The sequence below is a fragment of the Cydia strobilella genome, chromosome Z (assembly GCF_947568885.1).
Source record: "Cydia strobilella chromosome Z, ilCydStro3.1, whole genome shotgun sequence".
Classification (NCBI taxonomy): domain Eukaryota; kingdom Metazoa; phylum Arthropoda; class Insecta; order Lepidoptera; family Tortricidae; genus Cydia; species Cydia strobilella.
In genome coordinates, this window is record NC_086068.1 from 58078188 (window position 1) to 58091749 (window position 13562).

The 13562-nt window shown below is 40.5% G+C and overlaps 1 protein-coding gene across 1 annotated transcript; it reads right to left on the reverse strand.

Moving 5' to 3' along the window:
• Nucleotides 1-10790: 10790 nt before the first annotated feature.
• Nucleotides 10791-13317, reverse strand: LOC134754121 (glycine--tRNA ligase). Its single transcript, XM_063690199.1, has one exon. The coding sequence runs from the start codon at nucleotides 13179-13181 to the stop codon at nucleotides 10983-10985; it is 2199 nt and encodes a 732-aa protein (XP_063546269.1). The 5' UTR covers nucleotides 13182-13317; the 3' UTR covers nucleotides 10791-10982.
• Between the last annotated feature and the right edge of the window lie 245 nt (nucleotides 13318-13562).

A 13562-nucleotide genomic window follows, 5' to 3' on the forward strand; every position in this document is an offset into this window, starting at 1 on the left:
AACTGACTGTACAGTTCTCTGTGTCAGTTGTTAGTGTTTTATTTGGAGCGGCAATAGTGAGAAAAAAAAAAGGGGCTAAATTGGTGCATTTTTCTTTCTTTCGTATGAGTCAATTAATTATATTAATTATTTAGTCAAAATATTAACAGATAATGATGAATAAATAAGAAATAAAATTAAAATGATTAAAGGGTATACTCGGGATGAATGCCAATAGATTTTGTTTCATTTAGGGCTAGAAACAATGGGTCATTTATTGGGATAGGACAAGATAGGTGATTTTTTTTTTACTAAATATGTAATTGTGACTTTAATTTTTATTATTTCATTTTGATTACATAACGGAGCCTTGGCTGTCTGTAAAAATCGTGTGAAAGCGTAACTGAGGAGGAATGATTGTGTGTGTGTGTGATTGAGTGTTTATACTTAGTTATGAGTCTGTGATGATTTATGTGAGGGATGTATGATTATGAGATGACGAATGAAAAGTGGACGAATGAACCTTTATTGGAAAAAATGGATTGATACGGATAGACAAGGGCTTGAGTGTAGTCAAACTAGATTTGTCGGCATTTGCAATGGGAACAAAACGGGGGGGAAAATGGGACATCTGGCTGGAAAAATCTTATCAGTAGGTTAAAGTCCATTGGACTAGACCCATTTAAAGGGTAGATTTTTGTAGCCAGAACTACACATGGTAATAAGCCCAATACGAAATTCTACACACCTTGGCTTGGGTGGGATATATCCGACATTCGACATATTTTGATGGGCCGTGAGCGTCTAGAAAGGGCGAGGCTCTTTTCAAGAGGTTAAAGAAGTACAATTATGTTTTCATGAAAGTGAGGTATATTATTGAGCAAATAATTTTAATGTTATTTATTTTGGTTAAGCAATGCTTTAGTTTAGACGAAAAGGTTTTTATCATACCATGATGGGGTATTTATTTGTGTCAAATTTGAGTTTGTTTTGTATAAAAAAAAAACACCCAAACAAACTTAAGTCGGTATATTTTATTCAAGTACAAGACATGCGCCAAGAAAGTGTGACTGAGGGTGATAAGGCAGTGAAAATTGGTTCGAATTTTGGCAATGGAATTTGAAAGCTTCGTACTTATAAGAATTAAAGGTCTCTTCGTTTCGTGTGGGGAGTTCTTGCTGTCTCATTAGATGCTCTTCTACGGAAGTGTGCGGCTCACAGGGGGAAGGAATACCCGACGATGCCGGAATGAACTGGCAAGGAGGAGTTATTAGAACTTATCAGACTCACAACCTGGTATCTCATAGCGGAGCGAGGATTCTGGGGAAAAAGTTATCATGGTTCATTGACAGAATTCTGATGAACTTGTTTCAGAGCTGAGTCATTAACAGTCACTTAGTAATGGAAAACACACTACACGTTTAAACAGGGGGGGAAAAGCACCGACAAGTCTAGAAAAATAGATTAAAGTTTCCATAGCACACATTGTGAGCCATTACAAAACTTGAATCCATTTTGGGGGTGAGATGTGACTAGCCATATGCTCTATCCATAAATATAAAGCAATTAAATGCTGGGAGGCCTTAGATTCAAAATAAAATTGGTTTTTTTTATAATATTCATTTGGGCTTATGTCAAATTATTTGATTTTATCTTTCTCTAGGGCTTTGACAGGGCATTACAATATAAATACAATTGTATTAAAGTAAAAACAATAAGAAAACTATTAGACAAAATCTTAGAAAATAATATCAACTTTTGAAAACAACGCCATCTGTGGGCCGAGTGAGAAATTCAGTGCATTATGATGTACGTATAAAAGTATTGACTATCGAAACATTATCAACGAGCTGTTTCACGTTCAAGTGGTTGCATAAGAGGGATCATAGATGGCTCTGATTAAGGTATTACATCGTGGTCAATCAAAAACATATCTTATGTATGGGGAATAAGGGTTACGCGAAAGACACGTTGTTACGACTTTTTGTTCTGAGAAATCGAGTGTTCGCACAGGTGCATGTTGTCCAACTTATGTCATTAAACAAAAATGAGACTTAAATTAAAGGACGTAAGAGTTATATTATGAAAATTGCAATCTTATATTTGGTAGGTAAATTCTAATGTAACCATAATGAGACCGTAATGCAACCATAATGCTACCATAATGCGTCCATAATGCGTCTAAAGACTTTCTGAGAATCATGTCGGCATTACGCAGGTGCACCGCAGGTGTTATTGAAATGACGACAAATGAAACCATATAAAAGGGAGTAGGGAAGGATCAGTTTTCAGTTTTACTTTGTGCTTCGGACCGGCAATTGACTCTGGTTTAATAGTGTTTGAAAAAATTACTGGTGGGTGGAAAATCTCTGTTCATTTTTCTAAGTGTTTGACTTTATTTAGGACAAGACTTAGTCTTTGACCTGATGAAGTTAGCCTTTGGAAATTGTGTCTTTGTTTGGCTTTGCGGAAACTATGTTTGTTTTCGTAATGGATAAACTTTGATACTATCGAGCAGTGTGTTTCCACTTTTGCTATTAATTTTAACAGGAGTTTTGTAATGAAGGTTTAACATCAAGTGAATACTCTGCCCATGATATCTATTATTTGGTTTTACTGAGGACAAACGTCTTCAACAAGGCTAAGTTTAGAAGATGTGTTATTTTTCGGACGAATGGGGTCAATGAACTCATATCGTTTGGACTTAATGCATCCGGGCTAAGTATTTCATTATCATTTTATGCCTTCATAAAATAATAATCTAATTAAATTGTTTTGATTAAATATTTGCGTTATGATTGTTTGTTTTAAATGTAAAATATAATGTCTATATGACATAATTTATAAAGTAATAAAAATTATTTGTTTGAGAATAATATCAGAAAACTCCTACTTGTTTTTCTTATGATTCAAAGCCAGATCAGTGTCTAGACAGACAGTAGTCTAGCCTTTCACTTGCTATCCAAAACGGTGACAAACGGCAAATGGAAGGAGGTCTTTCTTTTACCAAGATGAGGGTGTACTTGGCGCTTTCTCTTTACCAACATAGAAAGCGAAATATCTCTCCCTCCCTGGTCTCCAATGCCCAACTGTTAGACTAAAGCGAGGGCATCACGTGCGTGCCATTGAGTGTAAACTCTGCTCGTTTGAAACCTACAGTATTTGGAGGTCTTGTATTTTAAATATATTTATATGTGCCATTTATAGACATAATAGGGACCTAATCTATCCAAGTGCTGTCCCTGTCTCTGTGCAACCCGCCTTGGAGGGGATTAAAAACACAGGCCGTTTAGCTTTGATGTATCAACTTGGCCGGTTGAACGATTAGCTCTCTAATTAGGGAAATCACTTGCGTGTTTTTCAAAGTACTAGGTCTATGGTAAGTATGATCTGTGCTTTGATTACACTAGAATAGGCCATTGTATTAGGAATAGGGTAGCTTCACACTCACCATTTGTTAGGAGTTAGGGTCTCTTTTATTGCTTGATCTGACATATATATTTTTCTTCATTATCCTGAAAAGCGTACGTGTAATAGGCAAGGGGTTTAATTGCCTAGATATTCCTATTTTATAATGTATCTGCGTAAAAAGGTATTGTGGTATATAAAATCTTATACTATTTGGTTTTATTTTGCTAAAATTTCTAGTGTTTTGATGCGGGAGCGAGGTACTGAATATTTCATTCTGGATTCCAAGGTATATACAAAATAAATTCCTAAAATATCAAGCTGGGTTTAGGTATACATACCGTTCTGGAATGGAAGAATGGTTTGTTTTAGGGATCCCTTGGCAGGCAAGAGCAGTCCAATGGGAGGAGTCAAGAGTGGAATAATGCTCGACTTGATATTTCTGTCTCATAAAATAGTTAACAAATAAATTTGGTACTTCGTTTGTGCGTCTAAAAGACTGGAAAGAGTCTATACTTTCAGTTCTGGGTAGTGGAAAAGGGATTAGTATCCCTAGCTTTTGAACATAAAAAAGAAGTAATTTTGATTGACTGATGATACTTGGCGCTTCTTTCATCAGATCATCTAGGAATGCTTAGGTTGCGAAGCGTTGGTCATAGCCCATCTGGCTACAATGTTAGGATAGGTGACCCGATTGATGGTTTGAATCGGGATAAGGCTTTCTGACCCGCATCGAGCATGCGAAGCAGTACGTGTGAACTCACACATCGTTTAGAAGGTGATAGTATAATTATAACTTTTCCTAAAAAGTTAGGGTGTAAATGGGCTTATCCTGGGAGTGCTGCTTCGTATGTTATCCCGAAAGCTTAATAGGCGTAGCGGGACTTCACCAAAAACATTTTTAAACTCATTTTACCAACTACATTTTTAATCTTATACTAACCATGTATGCTGCAATTACCTAAATAACGTCAAATGTAATATGCCTTTAACAGCATTTACATTACACAAATAGATTTAACTAAATTGTAATATTAATTTCATCACTGCGCACGGGGTTCTATTTTAGAGTCCTTCACTACGCTCAGTATTCAATTGTGGAATCCTTCGCTTAGTTTAAGATTCGATGTTCGCCTCTCAGTAAATACGTCATTTTGCTCCCTTGTGACTCAATCTACTATTTCTATTCTTGTAACTATTAAAATATTCTTTAGTGTCATAATAAAATATATCTTCAGTACCATAAATATTTATTCCTTAAAATAAGGGTCCAAAATATAGTTGTTACTCATTAAAGAATCTAGGGTTCCGCGGTTCACTTCGAGGGGTTCTAACGCTAGACTAGACGATCACATGGCCAAATTTTAGAGGTAAATTCTTAAGGGGTAGATTTTTAAGATTTAGAATAAGATTAGTTTTAATGGTAATAGTTGGGGTGGTGACAATATATATATATATATATATATATATATATATGTAATTTGCAAATAAAAATGTAATATAAATACTGCCATGATTCGCAATTCTTGAAAATTTGCAAGTTACTTGAAAACAAGCGTAATTCTTTGCCTGTGATAAGTTTTACTTAGTGGCAGCAGCAAGGTTAGCACAATAAGAACGCCGCGACGTATCTCGCCCGCGAGATAGATTACCGTCTTTTTCTAAAGGTATTATTTTGAGAGGGACAGGTACTTAGGCTACTGTCTACCGATTAATAATGTCTTCAGTACAGTCGCCATCAGATATATCGGAGCGGCCGAGTTGCTCAAAAATATCTGAACACTCACTTAACGCCTTGACAATAGAGGCGTGTTCAGATATTTGTGAGCACCTTGGTCGCTCCGATATATCTGATGGCGACAGTACCTACATATATGATATATCCTCTTGATCACAACTTCATCACTATATTCATCTTGTTGTCGCCATTATATTAACCGACTAAATATAATCTGGTTTATAGGTAGCAAAGTAGGTAGGATTGGTATATAATAGTATTAGATGTTAAGGTTTTTCGAACGTTCATTGAGTTTTTTTTAATGTTTGACAAGTGACACGGAGATTTCCCGCGTTTTAGGAAAATAATGACATTGACAGTTGAGAGAAAAAAAAGAGGAACGCTGCAAGCTTGTGTAGATGTCTAATAGAGATTGGATTTGTGATATTCAGTTATATTATCCATTTAACAAATAAACTTTTTATAAAACGTATTTCGGTGTTTACTTGAGTCTTCTTTTAATAGGTAGGTAGGATAACTCAAATAACTGAGGGCCTACCGCGAACACCGAATATCGCAAATTGCGGGAACCTTTCTTTTTTACTCCAATTAAGGCGTAATTAGAGTGACAGAGAAATATGCCGCAATTTGCGATCTTCAGTGTTCGCGGTAGAACCTCTGCTATCTAAAAGTTCTAATACATAATTATATACTAGGATAATACTATTAATTATTCTGTGATACTAGTAAACATACCTACATACGGTTTTCTCAATAAATGATTCTATTCTATATAAAGCCGGACCAGAAACATAATATGATCATTGTCAAGAGGGCGCTGTTATTCTCATGTGGTGACCGTTCAGTTTAGTATGAAAAATTTAGTTCCAATGAAATTCCGCAATATGGCGCGTGATCATATATTACTGGTCAGGCTTTAAAAACGCCCAAGAAACTTTGAGAGCCGCTGCCTCTCTCCCCTTTAAAGGAAGTTTCTGGAACCCTGTGCAACTGCATATACATACTATAAAGTGCAAGTGCTTGTATCGTATCACCTATAACACTACAAAGTTAGTTTTTCATTTGTAAAATGTCGCCACTATCGCAAAACAGAAACCAGTTTTATGTGGCAATATAAGTTCCAATTTTGTCCGCTGAGTATAATAATTTGGTATGACTGGGACGGGCCTCTGAAAAGGCAAGCTGCACCATTAAAATACGTCCTATACCTATCTACCATGTTATACTACCCAATGTTTACGCCTAGAATTACTGCGTCCCTTTTCATTCCCCTTCATCCCTCTTCGTCCTCTTTCAACCCCTTCGTCCCCCTTCATACCTCTTCGTCCCTCTTCCTCTTCCTTCGTCCCCCCTCCTTCGTCCCTTTTCGTCCCCCTACGTCCGTCTGTCCCCCCTCGTCCCTTTTTGTCCCTCTTCGTCCTCCTTCGACCCCCTTCGTTCCTCTTCGTCTTCCTTCGGGGATAATTTTTAATCCTTCATCCTATATCCTCCTTCCTCCGCCTTCATCCCCCTTCGTCCTCCTTCGTCCCTCTTCGTCCCCTTCGTCCCTCTTTGTCCTCCTTCGTCCCTCTTCCCCCCCCTCGTCAGTCGTCCCTTATCGTCCTCCTTCATCCCTCTTCGTCACTCTTAGTCCCTCTTCGTCCTTCTTCATCCCCCTTCGTTCCCCTTCGTCCCCTTTCGTTTTCCTTCATACCTCATCGTCCCCTTCATCCCTCTTCGTCCCCCTTAGTCTCTCTTCGTCCCTCTTCGTCCTTCTTCGTCCCCTTCGTCCCTCTTTGTCCTCCTTCGTCCCTCTTCCGCCCCCCTCGTCAGTCGTCCCTTATCGTCCTCCTTCATCCCTCTCCGTCACTCTTAGTCCCCCTTCGTCCCTCTTCGTCCTTCTTCATTCCCCTTCGTCCCTCTTCGTTCCCCTTCGTCCCCTTTCGTTTTCCTTCATACCTCATCGTCCCCTTCATCCCTCTTCGTCCTTCTTCGTCCCCCTTAGTCTCTCTTCGTCCTTCTTCGTCCCCCTTCGTCCTTCTTCGTTCCCCTTCGTCCCCTTTCGTTTTCCTTCATCCCTCTTCGTCTCCCTTCGTCCTCATTCGCCTCCCTTTGCCCTCCTTCGTACTCCATCCCTCTTCGTTCTTCGTCCCTCTTCGTCCTCCTTCGTCCCTCTTCGTCCTTCTTCGTCCCCCTTCGTCCCTCTTTGTCCTCCTTCGTACCTTTTCGCCCTCCTTCGTCCCTTATCGTCCTCCTTTATCCCTCTTAGTCACTCTTCGTCCCTCTTCGTTCCCCTTAGTCCCTTTCGTTTTCCTTCATCCCTCTTCGCCGTCTTCACCCCTTCGTCCTTCGTCCCCCTTCGTCTACCTTCATCCTTCTTCGTCCCCCTTCGTCTCCCTTCGTCGTTCTTCGTTCCCCTTTGTCCCCTTTCGTTTTACTCCATCCCTCTTCGTCCCCCTTCGTCCTCCTTCGCCCCCCTTCGTCCTTCTTCGTTCCCCTTCGTCCCCTTTCGTCCCTCTTTGTCCTCCTTCGTCCTCTTTCGTCTAATCATCCTCCTTCATCCCTCTACGTCACTCTTCGTCCCCCTTCGTCACTCTTCGTCCCTCTTCATCCTCCTTCGTCCTTCTTCGTTCCCCTTCGTCCCCTTTCGTTTTCCTTCATCCCTCTTCATCACTCTTCGTCCCTATTCATCCTTCTTCGCCCCTTTTCGTCCCCCTTCGTCCCCATTCGTCCCACTTCATCCCCCTTCGTCCCTCTTTGTCATTCTTCGTCCCCCTTCGTCCCTTTCCGTCTCTCTTCGTCCCCCATCATCCCTCTTCATCCCCCTTCGTCCCCCTTCATCCCCCTTCGTCCTTCCCCCTTCGTCTCCCTTCGTCTTAAAATAAGCATCTTTTATTGATAGAAGTTTTTTTTATAAACTGGTCCGTTTAGGAACTAGAGCGATCTGAAGTTTCGAGTTCGGACCTTACCTACGTTTTTTGTTTGGACCAATTTGGACTTAGAAAATTTCGTATACATATTTTTGAGCACTTTGTCCGTATACATATTTTTGACCATTTCCTTATTGATAGCAAGTCGGGTGTGTTGTAATGTAAACGCAAGATACCTAACACTCGGCGGTTAGTCTAGTCTAGAGCGGTAGTCCAACTGAAGAAAATAATAATATGGTAAAACTTTTTTTTTACTCTATTGTGTTAGGTCTAACCCTACCACAACCTAAGTAGGTTCTACCCCTACTCTCTATTCTCGTCGGCTCTAAACCGACTAGAACTTGTACATAGACTTATCTTCGCGGAGCGGCTGACTACTCCCTAAATATAAGCCGTAGGTCGTTCATTATTATCTTATTATCTTTTCCAGTGGATGGTAGTCAGCCACTCCTTTTTATAAAGAAGCCTCAGGTCATAGCGAGGACTTTCTAGGAGTGTGCGTCATAGAGCGTGAACCATCCCCTTCCTTTGTCAGACTTATGAATGTGTGATTATCTGATTATGACAGGCGATTTATGAGTGCAGGGAAGTTCCTCGATCTATTCATCTTCTCCATTGTATCACTCAACCTCTCATCCCATTATTCATCCTTACTAACGAACTTGCTCTTTCTTTCTCCTGACTTACTTACTTACCTACTTACTTAACTACTTATTTCCTTTGCTTTCCCCTAAACTTACTCTTTACAAAAAAGAAGCTTTTCCGTTTAAGATTGCGACAAAGTTTTTTTTCCCGTGGTTTTTGGGGTAATGTAGCATCTCATACCTGGGTCCTAACTCCTAGTCCTTACTCCCACGGGCTGATTCTCTGGATTCTCCAATCTGCTATAATTCCTTAACGCTTTGTTTTGTCTTCCTGTCTGATTCTCGTCTTCCAAATTACTCCCTGAAATTTTTGATTTAAAATGTTTACTTTCTGGCTACCATTTCTAAATTCTCCCTAAACTACTCCTACCCTAATGAGGCCCTGATCCATCCGGTTACTTACCTTGCTATTTTTCTATTCATTTCATGCTTTTAAGATAATTTCGAAGCTATTTGACCTAAATTTCACTATTAATTTTCTTTGACATATTTATTTTCTTTGACTGACGTAATCCGTCAAACTGTTAATTTATTCTAAATTCTTTAGCATGAGGTCGTATTTATTCAAAATGTATCTAAAATTTGTTACTGGTTAACAACTATTTTCAAGGAAAAGGGCGGGAAACTTCGACCTGTGCGCGCGTCTTTTTTCCATCTAACGAATTTTAAATAATTTTTGTGTTAATAATGGTCAATTCAGTGTACGTTTGGTGTAAATAGTTTGTAAATATCATTAGTAGTTAATTTTAGTTAATTATTTAACATCTCATTTATTTACATACAAGATATATACAGTGGTACTACGTAAACGAAATTAATAACTAGCTTAAATCTAAAATAGGCCCTTGAGGCATTGTACCAAGGATGCTGGCGGCATTTCCCCGCTGTATCGCAATGCTGATACGTTGTGCGAGAAAGCCGCCAGCTCTTCGGTCACCAGTTACGTCAACCAGACGCTTCGCGATTTCTGCAAACAACTTATGCGCGCTGGGACCCCATGGACCTACCTATAGAGTTTCAACTCCAAATGGAACGAAATGATACTCTCAAATTAGTAGTTAGTTTATTATATATATTTTGTATATATAAATTTATCATCTAGAGGGGAAACTAGGCCTTATTGGGATTAGTCCAGTTTCGTCACGATGTTTTCCTTCACCGAATCAGAGAAAAATAATAGTTATTTACGATACAAGTGCGGAAAAGAGGAAATTCGAAACGAGTGGCGAATTACCTATTCGCACGTGTATGGTACAACTGGCCTTTTAAACTTTCGACATATGCACGAAAAGTGCTCTTTTACGCACTAGTGCGGGAAAGTAGCACCATATGTACTGTAATAGTTATTTACGACACAAGTGCGGAAAAGAGGAAATTCGAAACGAGTGGCGATAAATTAAAACACGACCGCAGGGAGTGTTTTAAATCGACACGAATTGCGAATTACCTATTCGCACGTGTATCGTACGTTTTACAGTACATATGGCCCTTTTAAGCATTCGACATATGCACGAAAAGTGCTCTTTTACGCACTAGTGCGAGAAAGTAGCACCATATGTACTGTAAATATACTTTTCATTTCTCATACTCTGAAAGAGGGTCATTGTTGTCAAAGATATACTATGTCTATGTCAGAGATAGATATAACTCCGTAATAGATGCATACAGTCTAAGGAAAAAACGTGCCTCGAAAATCACGAAAATTTGATTCTCGATTAGATGGCGCCACTACCTTTGGCCTACTCTCGTGTAGAGGGCGTTGACGGTTTCGTTTGTTATTTAACAATTTTAACGCATATCAGTGAAAGAACATGGGTCAAAATCATAAAAATAATTGTTGCAAATAATAAAAAATTTTTTATCCATATTTAAATACACTTTATCGTATTTTTATAAATCTTCATTTTTAGTTCTAAAGTGTGTCGATAGATGGCAGTGAATTTACTGTGGTTACAAAATTTACTATGACAGTACCGCTCAATCGTATTATATCCTCTTTGGTTATATTTATCTGCTAAGGTGTGACTAGTTAGCTGTAAATCAGCCCGCAGAACGCAAAAAAACTAATAAAAATAGTAACGCAACAGGTATTTGACAAAAACGAACACAATGATGTAATTTTATGTTTATTTGTAGACTGCAAAATAAATACAAAGATTGTTCCAACTGAAAATATGATTACGTAGGTGAAAATTCTGAAACAAATGCACAATTAAGCTTAAGCTAACACTAAAGGAGAGTGCACCTCGATTGCGTCACATAGGACACTTGGACAAACATCTGTTTGCGTCAGAATGCCTCATACTACGCGGCCGCTCCCTTGGTCTCTTGCTGCTCAAATTTAGGGTATTTCCCCTCAACATGGGCCCAGGAGATCTTGCTGTTAGACAGGTCGCGGACGACGTTCGGGACGTCGGCTAGAGGGAGTCGGACCTGTGACATGCTGTCCCGCTCTCTCAAGGTCACAGTGTGAGGCTCCTTCGTCGTGTCAAAGTCGACGGTAATGGCGTATGGCACGCCGAGCTCATCTGTGCGCGCGTAGCGGCGACCGATCGAGCCGGAGGAATCGTCCACTTTGTGGGACACATCTGCAGATATTAACTCCTGAGAGAGCTCGCGAACAAACGGTTGGAACTCGGCGTTGCCGCTCAGAGGCAGCACTGCACACTTCATGGGAGCGACGGTTGCGGGCAGCGAGAAGTACGTTCTCTGTTCATCACCTTCGCGCATCTTGAAATTGTGCTCCAACAGGCAATATAAAATCCTTCCAACGCCAAAGGATGGCTCAATCACGCTGGGTATGATCTCTTCTACATGAATTGTCTTTTCTGACTTCTTGACGCTGACGAGATCGGCAGTAAGCTTGAATTCGCCATTTGGGGTAATGAGATTGTATGCTCCTTCTGCATTCAGTTCCTTCTGTAGTTGGTCCAAAGAGGCATTATCCATGGCTGTCAGGGTGTCATTGATTACTTTAGCATCTTTCTTGAAAGCTTTGCCAATAGCAGCTTTGTTAGCGACTGCTTCTACTACCACTATTTGTTTAGGAGCTGGCAGTTTCTTTTCGGCAGCTAATCTGACGCCGGTAGCTTTAGTGTGTTGTGTCAAGTCATAGGCAGATCTATCAGCACAGCCAACGCACTCAATCCAGCCATAACTAGACAGGCATTCAGCATCCCAGCAGTCACAGGCATAGTGAGCCATCTCATTGCCCATGTGCTGTCTAAACCTAAGCTTGTTAGCATCAATGCCTACTGCTAACAGGTACAAATGAATTCTGGCCATGAAGTAACCGAGGGTCTCATTGTTAACCATGCCTCTGGCCACAGCTTCTCCGATAGTAACAATTTCAGCTGGCCGCCCCTGCTCCTGGTTGTCAGCAGAATACAACAGCATCTTAGTGTCCTTGACTGCCTCAAACTTGGGATGGTCTTTGGAGTCACAGAAGTGCTCAATCTCACACATGGTGAATTCTCTCACTCTGAGCAGGCCAGAGCGGGGAGAGATCTCATTTCTGAACGAGTTCCCAATCTGTGCTGCAGCAAACGGTAGGCGACCCTGGTTGAATTCTAGGAGGCGCTTGAAATTAACAAAGATGCCTTGGGCAGTTTCTGGCCTGAGGAAGCCCTTGATAAGGCCTGATGGGCCAATCTGAGTATTAAACATGAGATTGAATTCAATTGGTGGTGTCAACTCATTCCCGCTGATTGGAGACTTCATTTCAAACCTCTTCATCAGTGCAGCCATCTCATCAGCAGTCATGCCATCGAGCTTCACAAGGATATCTTCAATCTCTGCTTTGAGCTCAGGTTTCGTATTCTTCTCACTCTTGATCTTCTCTAAATGCGCCTTGATCAAGTGGTCCAAGCGGAAGCATTCTCCAGATTTCACATCTTTAGTCATCAGGTCAGCAAATCTCTCCACATGCCCCGAAGCCTTCAGTACAGGCTCTGGTGTGAGAATAGAACAGTCCACTTCCAACATTTGCTCATGGAGAATGAAGTACTTCCTCCACAGCTGGATCATGTTGCTTTTCAGCGCGCAACCCATCGGCCCGAAGTCGAACTGGCCAGTGATACCTCCGTAGATAGCGAAAGATTGGTCGTAAAAGAATCTCCTCTTGATGAGATCTTCCATCTTGGCGCGATCGAAAGACTCTTCAGTAGGCGCCAGCGCCAGTTCCTTGTCTTCCAAAACTTTCTTTCTCGCTTTGAGCTCAGCGACGGCTTTCTTCACGTCGATTTCGGGAGCCTTCTCTTCTTTCAGTTTACGCACTAAATCTCCCTGCTCTTTCACGCTCGCGCGGAGCGGCGCCAGGATCTCCTCGATCTTGGGGTCAGCCATGATTATTTCACGAAGAGGATTGGGTATTTTGATCTTCCTGTGGATCTTATTGCTGCCCCACTGCTGCAGCTGATGCGGCAGGCGGCGCGGTGTTACGACAACTGGCAAAAGTTTACTAAGTACACTACACTTATGAAATAGGGAGGAAAGGTTTCTCATTTATATGAGGTGTGTGCGTTTACATATTATTCACATATGTTTGCCGGTAATTAGGTTTTTGTTCGCGTGGTGGCTGACGGTGAAAGAACGTGAGTGACGAAATTCATAAGCCACGTTCACGGTACATTCTTTTGCAACAGCTGTCAAATTTAATCTGCTCTGCGTTCATGCGAAAAGATTTTTTTATGTTGAACAATAACCATAAATCGGTTCTTGTAAGTCCTAAAATTCATGTTTTTATTAACAAATGCTCCATAACACAAATCACTGTAATTTCAAAATAAAAACAAGTGAGAGAATGTTGTGATAAAGTTTTATTGGCTAATTTTATCTGCATCTAAACAAGCTTTACGACGCGGCGACAAGCCATGAAATCAATTT

Excerpts from the sequence above, each read along its gene's own strand:
- LOC134754121 (XM_063690199.1), bottom strand. The coding sequence starts at position 13,181 with ATGAGAAACCTTTCCTCCCTATTTCATAAGTGTAGTGTACTTAGTAAA.